The 27,862-nt window shown below is 56.8% G+C and overlaps 1 protein-coding gene across 1 annotated transcript in view; it reads left to right on the top strand.

Moving 5' to 3' along the window:
• The window catches only part of PPP1R37 (protein phosphatase 1 regulatory subunit 37), a 42,881-nt gene extending 15,019 nt beyond the window's left edge, over positions 1-27,862 (top strand). The window contains exons 2-13 of the mRNA XM_045531445.1: positions 20,274-20,371; positions 21,205-21,250; positions 21,509-21,609; positions 22,391-22,510; positions 23,067-23,217; positions 23,354-23,509; positions 24,559-24,671; positions 25,410-25,551; positions 25,652-25,818; positions 25,941-26,688; positions 27,042-27,132; positions 27,226-27,862. Of these exons, the coding sequence (XP_045387401.1) occupies positions 20,274-20,371; positions 21,205-21,250; positions 21,509-21,609; positions 22,391-22,510; positions 23,067-23,217; positions 23,354-23,509; positions 24,559-24,671; positions 25,410-25,551; positions 25,652-25,818; positions 25,941-26,688; positions 27,042-27,124 (1,925 nt within the window). The 3' untranslated portion in view covers positions 27,125-27,132; positions 27,226-27,862. The remainder of the gene's footprint in view (positions 1-20,273; positions 20,372-21,204; positions 21,251-21,508; positions 21,610-22,390; positions 22,511-23,066; positions 23,218-23,353; positions 23,510-24,558; positions 24,672-25,409; positions 25,552-25,651; positions 25,819-25,940; positions 26,689-27,041; positions 27,133-27,225) is intronic.

Raw genomic sequence — 27,862 nt, 5'->3', positions numbered from 1 at the left:
CACCCCCGCCTTGCCATGTAGTCTTCTAGAAAGGGGATATTTGACTCTTTTATTCACTGCTGTAGCCCTGGGCCCTAGAATCGTGCTTGGTGCAGAATAGGCGCTAGGTAAATATTTGAAGGCATTAATGAATGTCTGACTCTTACTCGTCTTTTGGGTTTCATCTTAAATGATCCTTTCTCTTAGGGGTCTTTTCTTACTACTCCCCCAAATCGAAATTTGTATCTCCTTTGTTTTTCTTACAACATCCTTTTTTTCTTATAATTTGTAATTTTAATTTGTATGATATTTGTTGGTCTTCCTAGCAATTAGTCCTTGAGGACGGGGACCAGACTTGTTCACTATTGTCTGCCCAGCCCAGGCTGTTTGTTCAAGAGTGAATGAATGAATCTGTCGTTTGGTTCCCAAACAGGCCCCATGAGGTTTGGAGGTGTTACCTGCTTTTTATGGGTGAGGGAAGTGAGCTGGGCAGTAAGAAATTGCAGGCACCTGGCTTCCGTCACTGGCGGCTTTGCGGGACCAGTAAACAGTTCACAGTTACTTGATTCTAAAATTCCACACTAAAATGCCCCCACAGCCTCTGAGTCCCGCTGGCCATCTGGTGCCCCTGACCAGAAGCCTGAGGCAGGTGGCCCAAAATAGCCTGCCTGGTTCTGGCAGGGTTTGTTGTCCTCTGATGGGCACCAGCTTTTCTCAGAGACCCCCTTTCCCGAGCCTGGCTCCACCACCTCCGTAGCACTTCTGTGAGTGGCGTTGAGCCACTAAGTGACTCAGCAGGTCTTGTTCCAGCACCTCGGTGCCCCCAGCTCTGTGCTGAGTCCCTTGCCTGTTTTCCTTGCCCCTTTGCTTCACTTGACCCTGACAGTGACCTTCAGTTCCCCAAAGGCACCGTGAACGTGAACGCTGTCTCCTCCGAGCCTTTGCCCGTGCTGTTCCCTCTGCTGCAACACTCTTCTCCCTCCCTTCTGCTTTCTTTTTTTTTTTTTTTTTTGAGACAGAGTCTCACTCTGTTGCCCAGGCTAGAGTGCCGTGGTGTCAGCCTAGCTCACAGCAACCTCAAACCCCTGGGCTCAAGCAATCCTCCTGCCTCAGCCTCCCGAGTAGCTGGGACTACAGGCATGTGCCACCATGCCCAGCTAATTTTTCTATATATTTTTAGCTGTCCATATAATTTCTTTCTATTTTTAGTAGAGACGGGGTCTCGCTCTTGCTCAGGCTGGTCTCGAACTCCTGAGCTCAAATGATCTGCCCGCCTCGGCCTCCCAGAGTGCTAGGATTACAGGCGTGAGCCACCGCACACAGCCTCCCTTCTGCTTTTGTTGTTATTATTATTCTATTATTTTCTTGGCTTTTGGAATATATATGTAACATAAACACGTAAGTTAGAGTGTAAGATAATGAAGACCCGTGAGCTTACCTCCCAATTTAAGAATGAGAACGTTGCCAGTAACTTGCCTGCACCTCTGGCTGGGTGAAGCATGGAGCTCCGTAACTACCAGCCTGACTGCTGTGATTGCCATTCCCTGTGTTTATTAAAGTTTCATCAGCTCTGCGTGTATGCTGACAAGCATAGCATTTAGTTTTGCTCGTTTTTGAGTTCTATAAAAACCATCTTGTGTTGTGAGTGGATTCGTAGGTCTTGCTTTTCCTCTCAACACTGTTTCCCAGTTCCGTCCACATGGCTGCCCCATGGCCGTGCCTGACAGCGGCCATTGTGCCGCTGCTGGACATTGGACTCTGTCCAGTTTTCAGTATTACTCACTGTGCAGCCGTGAGCTTTCTGATACCCGTCACTGGGGTGTGAACGAGAACCTCACTAGGGTTTACACCTAGGAGCAGAATTGCTGCTTGTAGGTGATGGGTGTGTTCAGCTTTACAAGGTAGTGCCAAGCTTTCTCTTCTCCTCTCACTGGGCTAACTCCTACTCATTCTCCAAGGGTCTCCTTCCACTGTCTTTCCTTCAGCAGGTACTTAGGGAGCACTTGCTGTGTGCCAGGTACGGTTATGTTCCGGTGTGAATGAGACTCAGAGTCCCTGCCCCCCAGTGGCCAGTGGCGTTAGATGGCCCCTCCTCCAGGAAGTCCTCCCTGACCCCAGACTGGGTTAGGTGCTCTTCTGAGTTCCCCAGCCCTGCCCACTCTGGTTTGTCACTGTCTGGGGGCCGGTCTGTCTCCTCCACTGGACTGGGAGCCCTGTGTAGATAGGGACCAGGGTTGTCTTGGACACTATGTCCCCAACATCACCCCACCTGGGCCACAGAGTGAGTGCTCCGTGAAGGATCTGTAGAGTTACTGTTGAGGTGCTCACGCTTGAGGCAGGTGGGATTGAGATGAAGACATGGATTCCATTGTCCAGTTCTCTTTGGAAGTGGGCCTGGACCCCAAGGCCTGGTTCCTTCCCAAATGCCCAAGCACCCAAGATGTCTTTACCTGTGCTGTGCTCTGTGGCAGAGGGTAGAGACACAGCCCCTGCCCTCAGCAGCTCGGAGAAGAGTCACTGCCAACTGTACACTCCTCCCAGTGTGCAGGGCTGGGGGAGTGGGGCCCACCCAGCCCTTTGGGAGCTTGAGTGTTGGTGTAAATGTTCTTCTGAAGCAAGTGAGAGCAGGAAGCTGTGCAGATCCTTACAAAAAGTGGACAAGGCCAGTTGTCTTGTAGAGTCCCAGAGGAGCCATCAGGGCTGTGTGGGGGCCGTTGAGAGCCTGCGGATCAATGACGACAGGAATCGTAATAGCTAGTGTTGGCAGAACACCCACTGTGTGCCGGGCATGGCACCGAGCCCACTATGTGCATCAAGTGGTTCTATCTGATCCATATCCCATGAGCCAGGTGGAATTGCTGCCCCATTTTACAGATGCGGGAGGACCGTGAGACCCAGACGGTGAGGTCTGGCTCACCTGTAGACAGTGGCAAGTCTGGGATTCAGACCTAGGCAGCCGGCACTGGAGCCTGGCCCCTGCCCTGCACCGTGATAGCAGAGCCTGCCCTCCAGCACCATGCAAAAGGGCTGTGAGGTAGGGAGCCTGCGGGGAGGCCGAGGAGCAGAGCAGCGTTCGTTGGCCCCAGTGCCATGTGTGTGGGGGAGGCAGAGTCAGCACTGGGCTGTAGGGCAGCCTGCACTGCCCCCACCCCAACCCACGAGCTCCCTCGGAGAGTTCTGCCCTCCTGCCTGCTCCACTCCTGGTGCTCGTGTGTCCCCAGGTCTTCATTTCTGCACCCTCAGGCGCCCAGCCCTGGATAAATATTTGTCTAAGGAATGTGACCAGTATTTCCGAGTTGGGGACAGGTAGAGGCAGCTGGGTTGGGGGCAGGTGCTTGGTGAACCTCTGCCCGGAGCGGATGTTGTGTTTGCTCTTGGCTCGCCCACACCTACTCTCCCAGGTGTTGCCGGGGAGTCAGGCCCTGGCCGCCATGACGGCAGCTTCTGTTTACCACGTGCCAGCCCCTTGCTAGACGCTTTACACAAGTGATCTCGGTGGCGGCTTCTGCCAGTCTGCGTGTGTGTCCATCTCCGTCTCTTTGGCTCCACTTTCCAGATGAGGACGCTCAGCCATGAAGAGATGGGAGCTGTTGCCTTGATGGTGGGGTCTGTTGAGTTACCAGGGCCAGAGTCCACTTGGGGCCCCATGTGGGGAATGAGGGCATCCACTGGATGGGTGTGGGGCCTCTGCCGGTTCCCGCCGCACCTGTTCTCCACACCGCATGCACTCCTTGTTCCTCTTCCTGGCACTTAGAACCTTTGCTAACACTAGGCTGGCCATCGTGGTGGCCAGAATGGGACCACCCAGTCCAGGTCCCTAACCCAGGTGACACACGCAGGCTTAGGTAAGATCCTGCGTTGTCCTTGTCCAATGGGGCTGTGAGGGGCTGGCTCATCCTTGTGGGGGTGGATGGAGGGCAGTTTTCAGAGGAAGGGGCCTAGGCTCTGCAGACAACCCAGATAGATACCACCAAGCACATGGTCTGGCTCCAAAGGCCATGCTGTCACTAAGTTGTGCTGTTTCATGTGTTGAGAAGATGCATTCACTTCATGAGGCAGAAAATCACCGGCATCCTCAGATGTACACACATCCCTTTGAGGTGCCCCTTCCAGCCGGGGGCTCATGGAGGCCACAAGGGAACTCCCCCTACCTCCCATGCATCCCCGCAGAAAGCCCTGGGGTAGGGGACAGTCTTGGGCACTTGTGTTCTGTGGGTGTCATTAGTCTCCACTCACCACAGGACTGGTTGTGCTTTGTTAGCGGCGCAGCGCCCATCCCACCAGTGCCGAGCTCTGTGCCAGTACCGTGCTGGGGACACAGCAGTGGCCAGCGCAGACCCGGCCCTGCCTCACAGCCTCACTGTCCAGAAGGGGGCTGGGAGAGACAAGTGGCCAACCCCCCACTGCAGACCGAGAGGAGGGTTTGGAAGGAAGTAAACCAGCGACTGGGATAGGGGACACGGTGCCAGGCTGGTGGAAGGGTGGCTGGCTTAGGTAAGAATATCGGACGTCTCCAGCTGTTCAAGGGGCACAGTCTCCCTCAGCCCCAGGCCCGATGAGGCGGGGGTTGAAGCCAGGCCTGCCTGCACGCTGTTTTTGGTGAGTGCTCCATCTCCCTGAGCCTCAGTTTCCTCCTCTGGAAAGGATGGAGGGGCGTAGCTGTACCCCAGACCATGGTTGTGAGCAGAAAGGCAATTGAGTGTGTGGTTAAGAGCAGGGACCGTGGAGCCACAGACTGCTCAGGCTCGAACCCCAACTCTGCCCTTTATTGGCTCTGTGACTTAGGTTCGTTCCTCAGTTTCCCCATTTGCAAATGGGGATAATAAATCCTACCTCCTAGGGTTGTTGAAAAGAGTAAATGAGGCAGTATATGTCTTTGCTATTGCTTGTAATAATAGCTTGTAATTAAAAGTTGCCTGTCACATAGGTGGGACTCAGGTGCTTAGTGAGTTCTGTGCGACTGGGGACCCAGGATTAAGGGTTTGACTTGTCTTTTCATCCAAACGCACCATTGGCCTAATCAGGCGCCTGCTCTGTGTGCGGCTCCGTGGCGTGAGGAAAGTCATGCACGATCTGCCTCATTCCTTCTGCCCCAAGAGACTTGGAAAGCTGTGGGTGTCTTCTGACCGCACGTGTTTCTGTAACAGGATCTTCAGTTGGGCAAGCGGCTTGGAAGGTCAGGGTGCGGGGGAGGGGGAGGCAGGCCCCTGGCACCTGCCATCTGCGCCCTTCGCTGCAGTAGGCTGGCCCTTCCCGTCCCTGCCTGAGGCCCAGGGGCTGGAGGCCCGGCTCCCAGCTGATTATGTAAGCCCAGCCCACCCCACCCCTGCAGCTGGCTGTCCTGCAGCGGGAGGCAGTGGCAATCGCTCCCTGAGTCGTGCTGCCTCTCCCAGGAGGGGACAGAGAACAGCTCTTCTCGCCCAGGAAGCTGCGGGACTCACAGCCTCTCAGCGGGCCTGGGGAAGGGATGAGGCTCAGAGGAAAGGCCATCCCTGCCTCTCCTGAGCAGGCTTCCTTCCCAGGGCACAGTGTGGGTTCCCTTCCCTCTGTCACGTGGTTCTCTGGGTAGAAGGGAAGGGTGGACATTGTCTTCATTTCCTAGAGTGAGTCAGCATATTCATTCATTCATTGGTTCATTCACAGAAGTTTACTTGAGACACCACAGTGACGTCCCTAGACTCAGGGAGCCCTTGGTCTAGGACAGGGAGTGAACAAGTAAACAGATACTTACAGACGGGGCTGTGTCCTGTGAGGAGACAGGGGCGGGCGGAGAGTTACTTGGTGGGGGAGGGGTTGCTGCTTTAGAAGGAGGTCAGGGAAGGCTTCTCAGAGGAGGTGACATTTGAGCTGAGACCTGATGACAAGTCAGCTATGGGAAGAGCTGGGGGAGGGGAGGCGAGGCGTTCTGAGCCAAGGCAAGAGCAGTTGCAGACCGGGAGGCAGGAAGGGTGAGAGGCCAGGGTGGCTGGGGAGGCTGGCGGTGGTGAACCTGATCCAGGGGCCACATCTGAGAGGCCTCATCCTGGGGGTAGGAGTTGGGGTTTCAGTGCAGGGACAGATGGTGCAGAGACGGTGGCAGCGCCTGGCCTGCTCCCGCATGGCCCCCGTAAGCTGATTATGTGCCTGCCTCGTGTCTGAATGGCAGGAACTGCAAAGGAGGTGGTTTCCTTTCATGGGGGCAGTGATCTGCAGGAATGTCCCTGCAAGTCCCCACCAGGTTTTCTGTGTGCCCGCCCCGGGCATGCAGTTCTGAAGCACTGACTGGAGGCAGAAAACCCAGCCTGGGGCGTGTCTCAGCCCTCCCACCCTGGGCACAGACCAGAGGGGCTGCCCAAGGAAAGGCCCAGGGCAACTTGTAGACCGGGCTGCAAGGGTGAGGCCAGTGGAGTTAGTCCTAGAGCAGCACCTGGCAGGCGCGTGGCTTGGTAAGTCAGTGCTTGTAATTGTCATCATTGACACCGAGTCACGTAAACTCTGTCGATGAGCCAGACTTTGCTGGGGAAGGTGGCACTTCCTAAGCCCTGCAGTTTCCAGCCCCTGAGTGATCTGTCCTTGCTCGGTCCCCTTGAGTTACTGAGAGGCTGGTGCGGTGGAGGGGGCCTGAATGGTTGTTCACTGGGGAGAATCACCCATGACTGGCACCCCTTCATTTTCCCCAAGAAGTCGCAGGCGGAGGTTTTTAACAATAGGCTGAGCTGCTAGAAACCCCAGCGTGGGCTTCTGCGTGCTGGCTGCCCTCTCCTCTGTCTGGGCTGGGTCACCACTCCCTTCTGTGTCCAGGCCTCCTGGCACCCAGCCTCTGTCCCCCAGAGCACCCACGAGGAACTCGCAGTCTGGCAGGGGAGGGGGTTAACCAGGGACAGAGTGGGTGGGAAGCCTAGGGCATGAGGGGTTGTGACTGATGTAGGCCTGGGGGTCTGAGGACTTCCCACGTAGAAGCTGAGCAGCCACGGAGCTGATTTGGAGGCCACAGTGGCCCAGCAGTGAAAGAGGAAGGTCCCTGGAGTGTGTTGCCTCTCCAGACCACCTCTTCTTTGTCTTGGTTTGGGGTCCTGGTCATACCTCCTTCCCAGGGGTGCTGGGAGTTTCACTGAGCTCAGGCACGTGAAAGTAGTGCCTAAAATAACAGCTTAGTAAATCTTAGCTGTCACGGACTCCCTGCTGAACACAGGGACATGGCAGTGATGGGCTTGCACTGGGAGCCCCAATTTCCTGCCACCTCCACACCATGTGCCTCGGAGCTGTCCTTTGACAGCCCTCCATCTACCTGTCCTGTCCCTCAGGGTGCAGGCGTGGGGCCCAAGTTCCTTCCTTCCTTTAGCCAACGTTCACTGAGCACCTGCTGGGCCAGGCCCTAGGGAGCCACCTGGGTGGCTGTCACCACGGCTGGACCAGGCTTTATAACTAAGGCTGTTGTGAAAGGCTTAACTGTTTTCTTCCTTTTTTTCTTCTTTTTTTTGTGATTCTTATGGGTATATGATAGTTATATATCTTCATAAAGTGCATGTGATGTTTTGATACAGGTATACAATGAATTAATCAAATCAGGGTAGCGGGGTGTACCCATCACCTGAGGTGTTTATCATTTCTTTGTGTTAGGAACATTCCAGTTCCACAATTTTAGTTATTTTAAAGTATACCGTAACTTATTGTTGATTATAGTCACTTTGTTGTGCTGTCAAGTGTTGTTCATTCTATCTAACAAGTTTTTTGTTTGTTTGTTTCTGAGGCAGAGTCTCGCTCTGTCACCTGGGCTAGAGTGCTGTGGCATCAGCTAGCTCACAGCAACCTCAAACTCCTGGGGTCAATCCATTCTCCTGCCTCAGCCTCCCAAGTAGCTGGGACTACAGGCACATGCCACCACACACGGCTAATTTTTCTATTTTTTTTAGTAGAGACGGGATCTCGCTCTTGCTCAGGCTGGTCTCGAACTCCTGACCTCAAGCGATCCTCCCGCCTCAGCCTCCCAGGGTGCTAGGATTATAGGTGTGAGCCACTACGTCTGTCCCCTGTCTAACTGTCTAACTAGTTTTTGCATCCATTAACCGTCCCTACTTTATCCATACCTCCCTGCTACCCTTTCTAGCCTCTGGTAACTGTCATTCTACTCTGTCTCCTTGAGATCGATTGTTTTTAATATTTAGCTCCTACATATGAGTAAGAACATGCGAGATATGTCTTTCTGTCCTTGGCTTATTGCACTTAGCATAATGTTCTCCTGTCCCATCGTTGCAAGTGGCAGGATTTCATTTTTGTGGCTATGTAATATTCCATTGCATATATGTACCACAATTTCTTTATCCACTCATCCATTGTTGGACACTTAAGTTGATTCCAGATCTTGGCTATTGTGAGTCATGCTGCAGTAAACATGGAAGTGCAGGTATTTTTTCAATATACTGAATTCCCCTCCTTTGGATATATACCCAGCAGTCGGATTGCTGGGTCATGTGGTAGTTCTGGTTTTAGTTTTTTGAGGAGCCTCCATACTGTTCTCTATAGTGGTTGCACTAATTTACATTCCCACCAACAGTGTGCAGGGGCTCCCCTTTCTCCACATCCTTGCCAGCATTCATTATTGCCTGCCTTTTTGATAAAAGCCATTTTAACTGGGGTGCTGTTTAACTGTTTTTACATTTTTCTTATTAATTTTTTTCTTAATTTTTGTTTTTTAAATCTTTTTCCTTTTAGTCACAAAATCCTCATATCTAATTAACTGGTTTTTTTGTTTGTTTGTTTGTTTTTTGTTTTTTTTTTTTTTTGAGACAGAGTCTCGCTCTGTTCCCCAGGCTAGAGTGCCCTGACGTCAGCCTAGCTCACAGCAACCTCAGACTCCTGGACTCAAGCGATCCTCCAGCTTCAGCCTCCCGAGTAGCTGGGACTACAGGCATGTGCCACCATGCCCGGCTAATTTTTTTTTTCTATATATATTTTTAGCTGTCCAAATCATTGCTTTCTATTTTTAGTAGAAACGGGGTCTCGCTCTTGCTCAGGCTGGTAATTAACTGTCTTTTAAGGGCCATTTGCAAACAGACAAAAGTAGAAGTGTAATGGGCCCGCTGTGCCCACTTCCCAGCTTCAGTAAAGGTCAGTACGTGGCCAGTCTGTATCTCCCATGCTGCTCCCGGCCCCAGTATTTCGCAAATCTAAGGTATCTCTCATTTTACCTATAAATTTTTCTGAGTTGCTTCTGAAATGGTGGGAAAACTCAGCCCCAATGCGGGCCACCTTCTGTCCTCGGCTGTCATCTACTCCAGGCCCAGGACAAGACCACTGGGAAGGTGGCCAGGTTGGGGCTGTGCTCTCTTGTGGCTCCACACATGGTGGGTGGCTGGGGGTGGTGCTCAGAGGAGAGCACAGCTCTGCCCCCCAGGACCCTGCACCTACCTGCTTGACGGAGGCCACCACCTGGGGCCTCCAGGGAGCCTGGCGAAGGAGCTGTGGGCCTTCATTCCCTGATGCCTGGGCTGTTCGACTTGCTCCTCCATCTCTGTGTTACTTGGCTTTTTAACAGTGAGCACAGATGTTAATTTCCCCGTGTTTATTTCATAAGAGGTGCACTCACAAGCACGCTGTTCCGCACCTTGCTTTTTTCATTTAACGTGTCTTGGATATTATTCCCTCTTGGTTTGGAGAGAACATACACATTCTCTATGGCTGCGCAGAGTTCCACTGCATGGGTAAACAGTGTTTTATTGACTGGTCCCCTGTTGGTGGATATTGGGGTTGGTTCCAGTTGTGCATTTGCAAACAGTGCTGCAGTGACTAACCTTATATGTGTATAATTTTGCATCTTTGCAAGTATATATGTAGGATGAATCCCCAGGAGTGGCATTGCTGGACCAAAGGGCATATGCATTTATAGTTCTGACTCGTCATGCCAGATTACCTTTGAGAGGGAAACATGTCCTTGGGCAGGTCGTTCCTCATCTCCAAGCCTCACCTGCAAAGCTGGGGTGATAATCCCTGCTTCTCAGGGTGCTAGGAGGCATAAATGAGATCACAGTTGTAAATCACTGAGTCTGGGAGTAGGCACAGAGTGATGGCTCCATCTGCAAAGCACCATAGACGGCCCCCAAGCAGAGTCTGTTCCCTTCCCCATCATTCTCTGCTGAGTGCCGCCAAGGATTCCGGGGGTGGTGGGAGGGGGTGGGAATGATCAGTGTTTGGAAATGCAGGACAGTGGCTAGGGGGAGGGGGCCAGAAGCACAGACCTGGATTCAAACCCCCAGTCAAGTCTGGGATGAGGGACTTTCCTCCCCGGGGCTCCATCTCCCCGTGCGCGAGGCAGTTTATCTGTCAGCTGTGGGTCTCTGTTGCAAGCAGGATTCATAGCGAAGGAGCCTGCGGGAAGGATGTCACCAGGCAGGAGGAGAACCGGGCCTAGAATGAGTGAGGCCACTGGATCCCTAAGATGGGGAGTTCCCCAAACACAGGCAGGAGGTTAGAGGTTGGAAGCACCTCCCCCACCCCAAGAACACGGACCAGTACCACACAGTGAACCCTGCCACCCACCTCCCAGGGCTGTCACCACGGTGAGGAACTGACAGGTTTGTAGGTAGCCGCACGCAGTGTATAATAGGTGTCCCAGGGTGCACAGCTGGTGTGATCCTTGGTCTCGAGGGTCCTCTGGATGCTCACAGTCGGATGCCGGGTGCTTCCGTGGGCATCATCTCGTGGCTGCTCACCAGGACTGGCCTCAGATCTGGTCTGAGTACGCATCAGCCTGCCCTGGGGTCCCCTTCAGTAAAGACGCCCCTGTGAGAAATGCTTGGCCTTGGGAAGCCGGCTGAATTGAGCCTTGCATGGTGTCTGAGGGCTCCTCACACTCTGGTTCTGTGTGGAGCAGTGTGGGTGACGGCTCGGATGTGGGAACGAGGACGGTCCGCACGCAGACAGCACAGACGCGTGGTTGTGCAGGGCTGCAGATTCGGCATTGCATCTGTGTGAGGCCTCGGGAGCGCGGGGCTCCCACGGAGAGCTCTGTGGGTGCTCTCCTGCCTTCTCCGTATTTCAGGCCCCAGGAAGACTTGTGGGGCCCTGTCCCTCTCCTGCTCCCCGCTAGGCTGTGGGAGGAGGTGTGACATTGTGGGAGTGCAAGAAGGAGCTGGCTCCCAGTGAAGGAAGTGCAGAAGGCGTTTGCTCCGGGCTGGCTCTGGGCTAAGTACCCGTCCGTGACCTTCTCGTGTACACACCCTCACACCCTCACTGCTGAGCGCAGGGCATCCGGAGCCCGCCGTAGAGAAGGGACTTTTCTCGAGTTCACCCAGCTGGCCTGCGCTGAGCCAGGGACTCCCACCTGTCTTTCTGAGTGCGGAGACCCACTCTCAGCACCACGCCTGTGTTCGTTCATTCTGTCAACAAATGTTTATTGAGTGCCTCCTGTGTGTCAGTAAAGACCCTTCTGGGCATACTTCAGTGAACACAAGTGGTAAGCGTTCTCTCCTCATTGTCCTGGGAAGTGCTGCGTAGTGAATGGAGTGGGGTACAGGGATGGATAGTGACAGAGGCCGATTTTATGGAGGGTGAGCAAGGAGGGCCTTTGAAGAGGTGACTTTGGAGCAGAGACCTGCAGGCAGGGAGGGAAGGAGCCAGGATGCAAGGTAGAAGAGTGCTCCAGGCAGAGGGGCAGCAGGTGCAAAGGCCCTGAGGCATTTGTGTCCAGACGACTCTGTCACCAAGAAGGATCGGGACCTTGAGTACTGTAGCAGCCCCTGCTCTGTGACCCTGAGCCTGCGTCAGTATTGCCAGTGTCAGTTGTGCCCATGTCCCATGTGCAAGCTTTGCCTCCCCTGCTTGGTGGCCAGGCCCTGTGCGCCCCGCAGCCTTCTTGTTGACCCTTCACACATAGCCCAGCCCGATACGTGCAGCTCACTGCCTGGTGCATCGGACAGTCTCCTGCCTGCACTCTCTGCACGAAGTTCCCTCTGCCTGGGACGCCTTTCACTCCTTTGCCATCTCACTGTTCAAGACCTCTGTGAGAGTTTTCAGCTGTCTCCCTCCTCCCCACATCCGTGTTCCCTCCCCACCCCGTCACGCCCTTCATGCTGTTCTGCCACTGCTTCGGGGTTTGTCTCCCTGACGGTGCAGGGGGCTCTGGGACAGGGCCAGCACGTGGGGAATGAGTGGCTGCTTATTTCAGAAATTTGCGGGGGAGGGCTGTCCTAAGGGTGAGAGCACCCCACGGTGGGCCAGGCGCCCACATCTCTGTCGCCCAGCACTGGCACCTGTGAAGGTCCTCTGCGGGCTGGGTCTCCCAGCAGGTACCAGGAGGAAGCCCAGGAGGGGGGCTCCGCTGAGGGCCAGGACGGCTGTCCGCACTCTGGGAACCCAGCAGAGAAAGGCGAATCCCTCTGGTGGCCTCCCTGTCTGGATGGTAGAGAAGGCTGCGTTGGCAGGCCCTCACATCACAGCCTGTCCGCTCAGCCTGAGGACCTCAGGGCACCAAGGCAGGACAGGGACGGCCCTGGTTCGAGCCCCTGTGTGCGGTGGTGGTGGGCTGGGAGTCTCTACTGTGCAGCACTGTGGTGAGCAGTAAAGGCACAGTGAGATAGCGTTTGGCAGGGTGCCTGGTGGGGAGGGGGGTGCAGTAAAGAGCAGCTAGTGCTGTTCTGTGCAGGGAGCACTTCAGAGCATGTTTCACAAAGTGAGTAGCTTCTCGCAGGGTCCTCGCATCCCTCGCAGCTACCTGCAGGCCTGCTTGTTCACTGGGCCTTCGAGCCGAGTCTCCGTAGCACGCAGCAGACTGGGCCCCTTCCGGTCCGAACTCCCCTGTCCACCTTCAAGGCCAAGCGGCCAGATGTTACTGTACTGAATACAGTAGGCAGTTGGAACATGGTCCTCTCGTGTGCGGTCCGTTGCCCCCGTCTCTAAAAACAACAACAACAAAACCTGGGTGTGGTGGCTACTTGGGAGGCTGAGGAAGGGGGATCGCTTGAGCCCAGGAGTTCCAGACTGCAGTGAGCTGTGATCACACCACTGCACTCCAGCCTGGATCACAGAGCGAGACCCTGTCTCTTAAAAAAAAAATCACATGTATCCCCAAAATATGTACAATTATTATATATCAATAAAGACTTTTGAAAGATACATAGAGAAAAGCATAAGAAGTTTCTCTACCTGTCCTCCTTCAGCATTGCCAGCTCACCTTTCGAAAAGCAGCCATCTGTTAATAGTTTTCTGTTTTTGTCCTTTCAAAACGTCTGTGACAGAGCTCGGCAAAAGTACAATGCAAATCAGCCACAGCCTGAGCTGGCCACCTGAGCTTGTAAATAAAGTTTTATTTGAACATGTCCATGCTCATTTGTTTATATACCATCTATTGCTGCTTTCATGCTACAGTGGCAGAGTTGAGTCGTTGCAACAGAGACTGCCCTGCAAAGCCTAAACTATTTGCTGTCTGGCCATGTTGCGACCCCTGATATGATGTTGCAACCGTGCACCAAGTGTTGCGCAGTGTTCAAGGTCAGATGAGACCTGGGCCTTTCAGTTGCTACTCCTTCCACCTCTGTGAGCCTGGACTCCAAAAGGGGGACGGATATTAAAAGGATGTCTCTTGAGGCGGCTAGGGGGCTTTTGTAGGGTCCAGGCAGCACAAGACCTAGCCGACAGGGCGCCAAGCAGGGGAGTGCCTGGGCCTGTAGCTGCAGACGTTCACTCTGCCGTGCCCTCCTGCCCCGGCTCAGGGCACTGGCCACGCCTTTCCCTGCCATTCAGTGGCCAGAGCCGAGAGTCGGGTGAGGTTGTCACCATCCAAGGTGGAAGGACACTTACAGGGAATGCTTCCCTGGCTACTTGTGGTGTGCTATTCCTGACTGCCCACCTTTTGGGCACAGTCATGTCCCCTTCCCCTGAGGTCTACAGGGGACCCCGATTGCTACAGAATAAAGTCCTCCCTGGAGCCTCAATAGATCCTGGTGCTGCTCTGCTCCCAGCCCCCAGTGGCTCCCGTGTCCCACGGGTGGGAGTGAAGTCCTCACCAAGGCCCACTGGGGGGCCGTCCCATGTCGACTCTCCCCACCCGACTCTCTCCTTGCTCCTGTTCAGTGCTCCGGGCCTGCTCCCTCCCTGTCCTGGAGGTTGCTACCTGCTGCTCTGTTTGCACAGGGACAGCACTTGGTGCACGCAGTGGGTCCTCATGTGTCTGGGGAATGAAGGCACAGACCTGAGCCCGGTTGTCGGACCTCTGGGGGTGAGCCCTCTCTCCCTCTGCCAGCTTACCTCTGGCTCCTTTCTGCTCATTCCAAAATAACCAGGTAGCACCTGCATTGCGAAGTAGGGCTGTTCCGAGCATGGTTGCCATCAGGATCACATGGGGGCCTGTGAAAACCTGGGCCCTAGGTGGGACTTGCCAACTCAGAGACTGGCGCACTCTGAGCCCAGCCCTTAGAGGTCCCCATTTCATGCGATGGACACTGGGGCCTGGGAAGATCAGCATGGCTGTTAGGGAACAGGTCTAAATATTCCTGCCTCCGGGCTTGTCTGGGCGTCTCCCCTCTCCCCCATCCCTCCTCTGAGAGTCCTGTCTCTCTGCCCCCCTCTAGGCACACACTCGCACCCCTACCTGCCACACACAGGGTTGCTTCCTAGTGTTTCGATTCCCACTTGGGTGACTGTGTGCAAGGATGGCCTGCGTCATCCCCGCCCCCTAGTGCCCAACCTGTCCTTGCGTCTTGTAGGTATCTTTGTACCTGTGTGTGAACGCAAGACAGACGTCTCTCTGCCTGTCACCTGATGCCTGGCATCGGGTTTCTCTCTGTCCATTTGTGAGGGCCACAGCTGGTGGGAGGCTCTGTTTGCCCTTCAGCCTCTCCCTGGGAAACTGGCCACCAAGTGCTGGGGTGAGCGGCAGGGCCCGGTCCCTGTGGCGGTGAGGCCCTGCCCACCAGCGCTGTGTCTCCCCAGAGTCCAGCACCCCCCACAGCCTGCCTCTGCACCTGGTCCTGTCCCCTCCTGCCAGGCAAGGTAGCTGAGAAGTAAGCTGTGTGCTGGCTTCAGGGCAGGACAGGCCGAGGTGTGTGTGCGCACAGGGGCCTGTTGTGGGGCCAGCTCCCAGCTCCGCCAGCCGCTTGCCATGTGGCCTTGGGCAAGTCATGCAGCCTCCACTGCACCTCCATTTCCTCCTCTCTAAAGTGGAGACGATAACAGTACTCCCCCCATGGAAGCGTTGCAGGAATTGAACGTATATGTGTACATAGGAAGTGCTTGGGGCAGCGCCTGGCACGGCCCGAGTGCTGTGTAGATGCTGCGTGTTATTTCTCCGATCCACTTGCCGTCTGCCTTTCTGGTTTTTCTTGAATTGGTTTGTTTTTTATTTGAATACATTTAGTCTCATTCCTAAGCAATAGTATTTGTGAAAATCTTAGTTTTGATGTGCTAGTTCTTGTTTCTTAATACATAAATTAGACAAATACATAACAATTAATATAAAATCATTCATGAGCCACCCAACACTCTCCTGTACATTCATTCACGGGTGACACGCCAGGCCTTGGGACTTGCCAGTGACGCTGTGGGGAAATGGAGGCCAGGCAGACTAACCCTGAGCCCCTGCTATTGTTCCTTTATTGTGTCTGTCCCCACCTTGATTGACAAGATTCACTTGTCATTCTCATTTCCAGGGCTCATAAAGTCACCCTGGGGCCTCTTGGCCCCACCCCCAACCTTCTCTGGGGATGCCTAACCCTCCTACCCCCTGGTCTCAGTCTCCCCTTCTGTAAATGGGAGGGCAGATGTGACCTCCCCCGGCTCTGGCTCCAGCCCCAAACACTGTAGATGTGCAATAGATGCGCAACTGACGCTGGCAATACTGACGGCGGCAATACTGTGGGTAAAGGTGAGCTAGTACCTGGCCCAGGGTGAGGCTTTGTCCACAAACGGTTTTGTTTAGTCTGTCCACCAACCCTGTAAAATAAGTGCCGTTACCATCCCTGTTGAAGATTGGAGGAAGCTGGAACTTGGAGAGTTGGGAGAACAGGCCAAAGCTACAGAACCAGGGGCTGGGACTTGAACCTGCGCTTGAACCACCACAGCTGAGGGTGGGCCTGGCCCCGCTGTGGCTTCCTGCTTCACGGAGGCTGATGCGCTCCTGGGCAAGGCGCCTGGCACAGTCTGTAGGCTGGGGGTGTGCTGTGTGGCAGGCAGATGATTCTTACGCTCCTGATGGTTCCTCTAATTTTGCATTTCCATTTTTTTTTTAATGGAATTTTAACTTTCGTGAGGTCAAGTCTGTTGACTTTTTTTTCCTCTGTGGTTTCTGTTTTTGGTGACCTTAATGCTCAGTCCTCATTATATCAAGGTTATTTAATTATTCAACTGTGTTTTCTTCAGCTTTGTGCTTTTGTTCGTTTTATATTTAGCTGTTTAACTCATTGAAATGTATTTTGAAATATGGTGTGAGGAAGGGATCTAATTTTACTACCCAGCCCCCACATGGTTAGCTCTCGTTGTCCCAAAGTAGCTCATGTATTGAATAATCTATTTTTTTCCTAGCAGTGTAATCTACCAACTTAGTTTGGCACTAAATTCTCATAAACTTGTCTCTGCTTTTGGAGTCACCTTTCTGTTCTTTAGTCGCTCAGTCTGGCCCTGTTCTTTTACCACACCACTGTAATGTAGTTTTGTTTTGTTTTTTGAGACAGAGTCTCGCTCTGCCGCTCAGGCTGGAGTGCAGTGGTGCGATCATAGCTTACTGCAGCCTTGAACTGGGCTCAGGCAATCCTCCTGCCTCCCAAATGCTGGGATTACAGATGTGAGCCACCGCACCCAGCCATTAAGGTAGTTTTTTAATACTTGATAACGTAAGGCCACCTTCCTCCCCCACCCACCCATTTCTTGGTAGAAAATTACCTTGGCAGTGATTACGGATCTTCTTTTCTGGATGAACTTGGACCATTGTTTGGTCAGGCTTACTGATCTGTTCCTTCCCCTATTCCCCACACCTCAAACAAAAAATTGGGATTTGGGTTGGAAAAAGTGAACTTGCTTACACACCCACACCCCTAGGCATTGATTCTCAGAAACCACAGGGATAATTATTGCTTCCATTTTGCAGGTGGAGAAACTGAGGCCCGGTGAAAGGAAGATGGGGTGGGTGGGCCGGGGCCCTGGGGGCTGTACCTCTTTTCTTTTCTAGTGCCTCTCCTCCTCCACCATCCACTCATTCATGGAGCAAATGTTTTAATACCTACTGTAAGTCCGAGCCTGTGCTGGAGACATGAAGTTGACTGAGACAGCTAGGGCCTTCCCTCCTGAGCTCACAGGCCACTGGAAGAGACAGACCCATCTCCAGACAGTGATGACCCAGTGGACAGGGCTAGCGTGGGGGTCCCAGGGGTTGTAGGAGCTAGAGGGGGAGTCTCACCCAGCCTGGGCAGTGAGGAAGGGCTTCCTGGAGGAGGGGCTGTTGGAGCTAAACACCTAAAGGACCTATAGCAGTTTGAGAAGTTGCTTATGAGTCTTTTGTTTCCTGTCAACTGCCTCGGACTCTGAGAACTGCTAGTGATAATAGCAGCCCTACTTCATCCCGTCTGATGCCACCAGCCTGGCCTGGGCCTGGGGGTTCTTTTTTGACACAGTGTCTGTCTAGGACAGCCCTTCTTGCCCTTTGACGTCCAGTAGATCGTGTGGATCCCGTCTCAGAATGATGATTTTTAAAGGCAAAAAATAAAATAGGACACAAAGGATGCCAGTTAAAATACAGTTAGCTAAGTACTTTAAAAAATTATAATCTAGGCCGGGCGAGGTGGCTCATGCCTGTAATCCTAGCACTCTGGGAGGCCGAGACGGGTGGATTGTTTGAGCTCAGGAGTTCGAGACCAGCCTGAGCAAGAGCGAGACCCCATCTCTACTAAAAATAGAAAGAAATTATGTGGATAGCTAAAAACATACAGAAAAAATTAGCTGGGCATGGTGGCACATGCCTGTAGTCCCAGCTACTCGGGAGGCTGAGGCAGGAGGATTGCTTGGCCCAGGAGTTTGAGGTTGCTGTGAGCTAGGCTGACGTCACGGCACACACTCTAGCCTGGGCAACAGAGTGAGACTCTGTCTCAAAAAAAAAAAAAAAAAAAAAATTATCTAGCATTTATGCTCTTCCTCATTGACCTAAAATAAAATAATAGGATATAGCGGCAGCTGTAATGAATACTGTTTTCAAAGTAGTAATGAGCATTCAACATCTGCAGTAACTTATGTGATGTGAAAACATCTGTCATTTCTTTTTCTTTTTTTTTTTTCCTCCAGACAAAGTCTCACTCTGTTGCCCAGGCTAGAGTGCCGTGGCATCAGCTTAGCTCACAGCAACCTCAAACTCCTGGGCTCAGGCGATCCTCCTGCCTCAGCCTCCCAGAGTGCTAGGATTACAGGAGTGAGCCACCATGCCTGGTCATCTGTCATTTCTTTTGATGACAAAGTCTCGGGGTCTGCTAAACACTATTTCTTTTCTCTTTCTTTTTTGGGGGCCTATGTTAATAAGAAGGAAATGCAAAATTTTAGTTCAGTTGATGAAAATAAAGAGAGAATTTCCTCCTTCCAATTCATGGACCCCTTGGGTGTCAGCGGACCCTGTTGGGTAAGAGCAGGGCGTTCAGGGCCTTGGCTGGACTCCTTGAGGTGGCTGCTCCAGTCCCAAGGGCTGTCTTCCCCAGCGGAGCTCTGGGGCCACCCAGCACATAGACCTTTGTCAAAGAGCTCTGTCTGTCTGCAGGAGGGGCACCAGACCACCTGGAAGGCTGCTGGTCACCTGTAGCTCCCCTCAGGCTCTGCCCCACCTGCTTCTGCCCCTCCCCCCACTCCCCTTCCTCTGCCCCCCCCACTCCCCTGCCTCTGCCCCCCACCCCCAGCTAGAAGTGAGGAGCCAGATTGGCCTGACCTCTGGGAGCCTGACAGCTGGCCTGTCGGCTTCTTTCCTCCAGCACCTGCCCCACCCTCGCACGGTGGCAAGGGAGGAGTCTGGGGCCTAATGTTAGACTCTGCCCTGTACCAGCTGTCTGGCCCCAGGGAGGCAGCTTTCCTTTTCCGGACCTCAGTTTACTCCCCTAGAAGATGGGGCAGTGCTTGACGCGACTGGGGTGCCCAGCCAGCCCCTGGCCTAGCAGGAGGGCAGGCGGAGGCGTCCACACGGAGATGGTTACTAGAAGCTCCCACCAAGGGCTCCCACTGGCCCCCAGAGGCAGGGGGAATGGCAGCAGGGGTGAGGGTGGGCCAAGAAGGGTGGCCAGCAAGCCCTCTTCCTGGCCCCATTCCCTGCCCACCCTGTCACCTCCGTGCCCACTCCGCTCTGCGGGCCGCAAGAAGATCTAACAGCCAGGCCTGACCCTCTCCCTCCTCTGCTCATAGCCTTTCCTTCCTGCTCGCCTGCTTACCCTGGGGTGAAATCCAAGCTGTGACAGCCAAAAACTGGAAACAGTACAAACGTGTGTCGGCTGGAACGGATAAACACTCGCTAGTAATCACTACTTCGCCATACAAAGGAACTGAAACTCAGAAGCCAACCGCAGTGGCCACATAGCGTTCAGATCTGTTTTTAGGAAATGTCCAGAAAAGACAAATCTGTGCAGACAGAAAGCCCAGTACCTTCCGCATGGTGACAGGGCGGGGACTTCCCAAGGACGTCCCCAGAGCTGTGCAGCTGTCGGTTCGGGCTGCTTGACTTCATTCATTCTGTGGTCCACTGCCCAGTGCCCCCGGAGGCCGGGTCCTGTCTCCTCTGCTCCTGTGTCCTGGGTCAGGAGGGCTGGCCTGGGAAGCTGTAGGGGACTGTTGAGCTGTGCGGGGTATTTCGGGAGGGGGGACTGAGAGGCACGTGGCATTGCAGAGTGGATCTCAAATCCCGGCTCCACTGTGTACCAGCCGTGTGAACTTGGGCAGAGTCCCTCATCTCTCTGAGCTTAGCTGCCTGGTAGGGTCGAAGTAACGATTCGTTCTTTCATCCAAGGGGGAAAAAAAAAAAAAGAACACCTGGTCTGAGCCCAGCCCTGTGCTGGACAGTGTTGGGACATGGTGGTGACCAACACAGCCCCCGCCCTGCCCTCCTGGGACTCCAGTCTGGAGGGGGAGACAGCTGATGAGCAGAGGCTGTGTGCTGTTGGCTGTGTCACGCGTGTGTGGGGTGCTCAGGGAGCCGAGGTGAGGTGTGAGCTGCCCTGGGCACCTTCCCTGGGGCCGCCGCGGCCAGCAAGGGCCCTCAGAGGGTGGGCAGAGCTGTCAGCCTGGGGGTGGGGGGAGACTGAAGAGGGGAGTGTTGGCAGAGGCCTGGGGGCAGGAGGATCACAGGCCTGGGTCCCCTGTGCCCGCAGCCCAGAACGTGACTGTGGACGAGGTTATCGGCGCCTACAAGCAGGCTTGCCAGAAGCTGAACTGCAGGCAGATCCCCAAGCTCCTCAGGCAGCTCCAGGTACAGGTGGGACACGGGTGGGGCTCCCTCGGGTGGAGGTGGGTCCCTGGGGTAGCACCCCCACCCCACAGGAGACGGCCGCACGAGGCACGCCCCCTCCCCAGCCTGGCCCCCAGCCCAGGGCGTATGTAAATCCGTCTTTGAAAGTGGTCTGCTCAATTGTAAAATGAATCAGGCTCTTCATAAATATTTAAACGATACAGAATTATATAAAGTAAGAAATGCAAGTATCTGTCAGCCCCCAAAGAAATTCTGTTCCCCAGGGAACAGCCATGTACATGATTCTCATAAGCCTAGATTACAAAATTTGTTCTTAAATGTCTGAATTCCAAAAGTAATATATATTGTCTGATTTTAACAAAATTAAAATACTACGGACATAAAAAGCAAAATCCACTTCTCATTTCTTGCCCTGAGAACCCCCTCCCTGGGAGCCCCTGTTGTTGACTGCCGGTGTTTTAGTGTTCTAGCCTTTTCTGTGCATTTGCAAGGGGGTGGGTTACTATTCAGAGGTACCCGGCCACGCCCTGCCAGCTTCCCAGCCTTTGCACCGGGTCCTGTCCCTGCCTGGACACCCAGGGGTGCCCAGAGCCACTCCCTGACCTCGTCCAGCTGGGGCAGAGGGCGCTGCTGGGGCCTGCTTGGCTCCAGGGCTGGCTTGTCCTCAGGCCCTGTGGATGCAGATGGACCCCCCTGGGCCTTTGTCCAGCCGCCTCCCCCAGACCCCACCGGAACGCTGCCTGACATCAGGAATGGCTGCCCCACTGTGGGGGGCCCGCCTGGCTTCTTCAGGTGTCTTCACACGTTAACCACTGTCCACTCTGCTTTCCCAGGAGTTCACGGACCTCGGGCGCCGCATCGACTGTCTGGACCTGAAAGGTGTGTGTCTGGACAGAGGTCAGGAACCCCTGGGCAATGGGCGGGGCGTGACCCTCCCTGGGGGCGGGGCCAGGGGGGGTCGTGAGCCTGGGCCTGCCTAGGGGTCAGGGGCCTCTGGAGCCGAGCCCAGGAGCAGGGACTGGGCCCGGTAGGTGGGAAGTATCGGGCAGAGGACCCCTCCGCCTCCCTTGGCCTCTAGCGCTCACCATGCGCAGGTGCGTGGTCTCAGACAGCTGCGTGGCGTCTGTCTCCTCCCAGGTGAGAAGCTCGACTACAAGACCTGCGAGGCCCTGGAAGAGGTCTTCAAGAGGCTGCAGTTCAAGGTCGTGGACCTGGAGCAGACGAACCTGGACGAAGATGTGAGTGGCCCTGCCACCGCCCATACGGTTCCCCGAGCTCCCTGGCCTCTGCGGTTTGGGTGGGAGAGGACACTGCAGGGGGAGGGACCCCTAGACTCAGGCTGAGGGGCAGGGCAAGGGCAGGGCCTCTTGAAGGCCAAGAGGGGACTTCCAGTGTGACCAGAGCGGGAAGGGGGTGTTGTGGCCCCCCATGGCCCATCCTCTTTAGCAGGCAGGGATTTGGGGAGCAGGGCCGAGGGAGGGGATGCCCGTGGCCACCAGGAGCCTTTTCAGGACGCCACCCTGGAGCCGACTGTGCTGAGGGTGGGTTTGAGAGACGTTCTGAGAGCAGCCTCCCCATTTAGGCCCGGGTGTCCTCACCGCCCCAGAATGTGGGCGTCCCCAGGCACCCCGGGTGTCAGGCTCTAGGTGTGAGGGGAAGATCCTGCAGGCTCCAGGGGGTGGGACCCTGAAGAACTTGGCCAAGGCCCAGGGACGCCACAGCATCATCAGTCGGGACTCCGGGGGACAAATGACAGAAAACAGACCGGCTTTGGCAGACTAAGGGGAAAGGGTTGGTTCCCATAACCCACCAGTGCGGGCTGCATCTTGCTGCCTGCTGGATTTAGGAGCAGGGGTGCCGCTGCCCGGCCCCTCCCTCTGGGCTGGGTGCCCTGTATGCACCTGTCTCCTCCCCTGCGAGGCTCTCTCCCTACCCAGAATCCCTCGTCTCTGTGTCGGGGCCACGTGTCTCCCCCGGGGCAGCCTGGACCCGAGGCTGAGCCCCTGTGTCTGCCTCCAGGGTGCCTCAGCCCTCTTCGACATGATCGAGTACTACGAGTCGGCCACCCACCTCAACATCTCCTTCAACAAGCACATTGGCACCCGGGGCTGGCAGGCCGCCGCCCACATGATGCGCAAGGTGGGCGCCTCCTGCCCTCTCGCTTCCGGGGTGGGGGGAGCTCAGGAACAGCAGGTCTAGGCGCTTTCCCCAGCACCCAGCTCTTAGGCCCTGATTCCGTGAGCTCCCGGGGTGTGGGCTGTGGTGGGGGTGCTGGGCCTGGCTTCCAGGCAGTAGGATAACGGGGCCAAGAGGTGCCCTGTCCCCCAGGCCCACCCTCGTCCCTTCTCTCCCTGCAAGGTATATTTTCCCCTTCTCCTCCTCTCCCCTGTGATGCCATCCCTTGGAGGGGGCTGTGGTTTCACTCACATACAGGAAGGCTGGGCCCAGGGAGGGGACGGGGCTGTCTGGGAACATCTCTGCCACACAGGAGTCACGGAGTGTGGCTGCCATCCGTCCTGCCTCGCGCATTCATGGGACCCCAGGCTGAGCCCTCCCTCGCCAGCCACAGCTTCCCCAGCTGTGAAGCCAGATGACAGCTGTGGCCTTGCTCACCGAGATGTGGGCTGGCAGGTCCCCCAGGCGAGGGAGGGCTGGGGCCAGGCCTGACCCAGTGCCCCCGCACCTGCCCCCCCAGACGAGCTGCCTGCAGTACCTGGACGCCCGCAACACGCCCCTGCTGGACCACTCGGCACCCTTCGTGGCCCGAGCGCTGCGCATCCGCAGCAGCCTGGCGGTGCTGCACCTGGAGAACGCGAGCCTGTCGGGCCGGCCCCTCATGCTGCTCGGTGAGCCCGAGTCGTGGGGCGCGGGGTGGCCTCCTGCAGCCTGCTGGGGGGCGGGGGCTGCTGACTGGGTCTCTTGGGCACAGCCTGCCCCGGGGTGGCCCGGCCAGTCACTGCACACACACGCCCTCCCTGCCAGCCACGGCCCTGAAGATGAACATGAACCTGCGGGAGCTGTACTTGGCCGACAACAAGCTCAACGGCCTGCAGGACTCGGCCCAGCTGGGCAACCTGCTCAAGTTCAACTGCTCCCTGCAGATCCTGGACCTCCGTAACAACCACGTGCTGGACTCAGGTGAGTGCGCGTCTTGCCCACTCCCACCCAGCACCCACTCTGTGGCCAGCCCTGTGCTGGGTGGTGCTGGGGACACAGATGTGGCCAAGACAATCCCAACACTGTCCTGGGGTTCACAGTCCTGTGGGAAAGACAGCGCCGACCCAGACTGGGTAGGGCTGGGCAGAGGGAGCCCAGTTTGGGGGCCCAGGGAGGGCTTCCTGGAGGAGGGGACAGCTCAGCTGACATCCGGAGCATGAGGTGAGGTGTTGAGCAAATAATTAAAATCCAAAAAGTGCCCTTAAGGAAACAACACTGTTGGGATAAAGGGTCAACTGGAGGCTGTTCTGAGATGATGCAGGGAGGGAGGAGCCCCACAGGGAGGGACTCTGGGCCATGATCTGGAGGCTAAGAACAGAACCAGCCATTTTAAAAGCCTGGGAAGAGGATCCAGGCAGAAGGAACAGCAAGTGCAAAGGCCCTGAGGGGGCGTGGAGCTTTGATGTTTGGTATTTTGCGGGGAGCACGGGGCTGAGTGAGCAGAGCAGGCAGCAGGAGGAATCCCGATCCCCTCATGGAGGAGGGTAGGTGGCCCGGTGGGCAGAGCCCCCTGAACTTCCTGTGCAGAAAGGGGTGGAGGGGGTAGAGTGGGCCAGCGAGGCCCAGACGCCACCACAGGCCACAGCTCTTCTGGGCTCCCGGCTCACAGCTGTGAGGGACACAGAGCCCTGCCCTCGTGAGCCTGTGCTCTAACCTAGAGACACGGTACACTGGTGAGCTGCAGCCCGTCAGCTGGGCAGGTGTGCGCTGGAGGAAAGGAGGGCGGCCGTGGGGGCTGGCAGGGCTGAGCGGCTGCTGAGGTTGGGGGTGCAGGGCTGGAAGTAGCTGGGGAAGCAGCATTCCCAGCCCAGGGGTCAGGGAAGCCGGGTGCAGGGCCAGGGCCTGCGGGGCTGGGCAGGCCATGAGGATGGAGCCGCGGAGCCTCTGAGCAGTGGGGGTCATTCCTACCCCTCAACCCCTGGGGAAGCACCCATACCACAGGCTGGGCTCTGACCGTGGGCCTCCCCCAGGGCTGGCCTACATCTGCGAGGGCCTGAAGGAGCAGAGGAAGGGGCTGGTGACCCTGGTGCTGTGGAACAACCAGCTCACGCACACGGGCATGGCCTTCCTGGGCATGACGCTGGTGAGTCGGGCCGGGAGCGGGAGGGAGGCACGTCAGTCCCCGCCCCGACCCCTGACCCCCACCCCCCACCCCCAGCTCTCAACACAGCTGTCTCCTCCCAGCTGTCACAGCGCCAGCCGTGCCCACCCTGCGAGCTCAGGAACTGTTTAAACTCTCAGCCTGCTTGGTCCCTATTATGGCTTCTGTGCTCTGTCTTCCCTGAGGAAACAGGAAACTTCCCCTTTAACTGTCTCTGTGCATCCAACTCGATAGACCAGTTCAGTGCTTTTGCTTACAAAGTTAGGCTTTCTGGAAGCCCTCAGCAAGTTTTCAGTTTTTAATTATGAAATATTTAAAGCAAGCCAAGCAGGTACAAAGACTCTCAGGGCGAGCACCCCTGTGCCCAGCACCCGGGTTAAGAGTCACCCCTGGTAAGGGCTTAGGGACACTCGAGTCCAGGCTCAGCCCCTAAGTTGAGCCTCAGTGCAGAGCCGACAGCCAGGCTGCGGGGCGTGGGGACGGGCTGGGCGCACGGAGCGGTGGGAGTGGACGGGGCCCTGGCACTGGGGAGACTTGAAGCGCACGAGGGTCGCACGCTTCCAGGCTGCAGCAGGGCAGGATCGGGCCGGCCCTGACGGTGCTGCCGAGGAAAAGGAGCACCTGTTGGTTCTTTTTCTGGCTTCTTTCCTGACTTGTCCTCCTGGGCCTTTGCTCCGCCAATGGGTGCCCCTGCTCACCCTCACACCCCCTCCCCTGCAGCCGCACACACAGAGCCTGGAGACGCTGAACCTGGGCTACAACCCCATCGGGAACGAGGGCGTGCGCAACCTCAAGAACGGGCTCATCGGCAACCGCAGCGTGCTGCGCCTCGGCCTGGCCTCCACCAAGCTCACGTGCGAGGGTAGGGCATGGGGCCAGGGCGTGGGGAGCGGGCCGGTGGCCTTGGCTGGGTGGCCAGCCAGGCTTGGGGCCCATGGCCAGCCCCTGCGGTCCCCCCCCAGGCGCGGTGGCGGTGGCGGAGTTCATCGCCGAGAGCCCCCGCCTCCTGAGACTGGACCTTCGGGAGAACGAGATCAAGACGGGCGGGCTCATGGCACTGTCGTTGGCCCTCAAGGTGAACCACTCCCTGCTGCGCCTGGACATTGACCGCGAGCCCAAGAAGGAGGCGGTGAGCAGGGCTCTGCCCGGGGCCCTGGGCGGCGGGCGGGCAGGTGGCAGGTGGCAGGCCGGGGGCGGCGGGGCAGCCGCGGGGTCCAGAATGGCTGCAAGCCAGGCCCGCTCCGCTCGCAGGTGAAGAGCTTCATCGAGACGCAGAAGGCGCTGCTGGCCGAGATCCAGAACGGCTGCAAGCGCAACTTCGTGCTGGCGCGGGAGCGCGAGGAGAAGGAGCAGCGGCTGCAGCTGTCGGCCTCCATGCCCGAGATCACTGTCACCGAGCCCCCGCCTGACGAGGAGCCCGGGCACTCCGAGCCCACCGACGAGCCCGCTGCCGGGGCACAGAACGGGGCCCCGAGCCCTGGCCCCGGCCCGGACTCAGACTCAGACTCAGACTCTGACGGGGAGGACGAGGAGGAAGAGGACGGGCAGAGGGATGAGGCCGATGGCGACCAGAGTCCCTCGGCCCCCTGCCCTGCCCTGGTGCCCCCCACGGACTCCCTGGGCCCTGGGGACAGGAGCCCCCCAGGCAGCCCCTCCTCCCCTACTGAGCAGCGCATTTCTGTGTCCAGCCCAGGCCGGGGCCACAAGGTGTTTGTGGTGACCCGGGTGGAGAGTCCACCTGAGAGGGCAGACCCGCCCGTGTCTCCCACTCCTCCCTCCCCACCTGCCTTGACCTCCCCACCTGCCTCACCTGCCTTGCCATCAGCTGGGGCCAGTGGCACCCAGGACCCAGGGTCATCTGAGCCTCAGCCACAGCCGGAGCCGCCTCAGTCGGGGCCACCGCTGCCCAACGGCCTGAAGCCCGAGTTTGCCCTCGCACTGCCCCCAGAGCCGCCCCCGGGCCCCGAGGCCAAGGGGGGCAGCTGCAGCCTGGAACACGGTGAGGGGCTCTGGGGCAGGGTGACGAGGGGGCCCTGGGTGCTGCGTGTGACCCCAGGCAAGCACCTGGCCATTGGTGGACTTCAGTTTCCCCCTCTTTAAAATGGTCCTTGAGGGGACAGGGACAAGTGGGCTTGGTCCTAAATCCCACCCTGCTTCCCTTGGGTCCTGGGAGCTCTCCCCAGGGGTGGGGCATGTAAAGTTTGTTGCCTTGAGTGTGACGGTCTCATTGGTACCGGGGGCCCCCTGCGGGCCTGAGGGGCTGCCTTGGCGGGACTGGCAGGGACAGGTTGGTGTCTGCACTCTGACCCCACCCGCCTGACTGGAGGCCGCTTGCCCGTCCTCCCCACACAGAACTGAGCTGCTCCAAGAACGAGAAGGAGCTCGAGGAGCTGCTTCTGGAAGCCAGTCAGGAATCCGGGCAGGAGACACTGTGACACTTTAGGTGAGGCGGGGGCCGGGGGGCCCAGCGAGCTGGGGTGGGGGCTGGGAGAGCCCCCGGCTCTGACAGCCTCTCCCCCAATCTCTTCTCCCCAAGTTCCTTTTTCCCGATTGGTCTTCGATGAGCTGAGGCCAGAGCCATGAGAGTCTGCTCGCCCTCACCCCCAGCCTTCCCGAGCCCCAGGACGCCAGGGGTGGGGCCGCTCTTGGGACCCCCTCCCCCCACAGCAACACTACAAGGGTGCAGCAGCTACAGGGAGTGGCCCTCCCCACCCTGACCTAAGCACTTCTATTTATGTGTTCTCGGCTCGAAGACTGGGCTGGGGGTGGAGAGGAGGAGCAGGAGGAGGAGGTCTCCAAGGACATCAGGCCACCAGGCCACGGGACCAGGCTCCTGTTCTGGAGGGGCCTGGCCAGCCAGGCCTGCCCTGTCGCGGGCAGGAGTCCTGGGTGGCGGGATGGTCCCCAGTCATCCTGGGCACAGGACCAGACAGGAAACGTGGCGTGGGAGGGGCGGTGAGTGATGGTGGTGGTTGACGTTGGTAGAACAGCCCCAGACTGGGTGAGGGCTGGGGCGGGGCGGGGGGATGGGGGCAGAGGATCAGAGCTTTCCTTTTCTTAAGTGCAATAAATCTATCAGGGAGCTGGGGCGGGCAGCAGCCAGGGTTCCGGGGACCCTGCTGCCCAGGCCACTTGAGGCTGCGCCCTGAGAGGCACTACAACCCGAGGGTGGG

The sequence above is a fragment of the Lemur catta genome, chromosome 19 (assembly GCF_020740605.2).
Source record: "Lemur catta isolate mLemCat1 chromosome 19, mLemCat1.pri, whole genome shotgun sequence".
In the NCBI taxonomy this organism is placed as follows: Eukaryota; Metazoa; Chordata; class Mammalia; order Primates; family Lemuridae; genus Lemur; species Lemur catta.
This window is presented reverse-complemented; position numbering and strand designations above follow the sequence as displayed.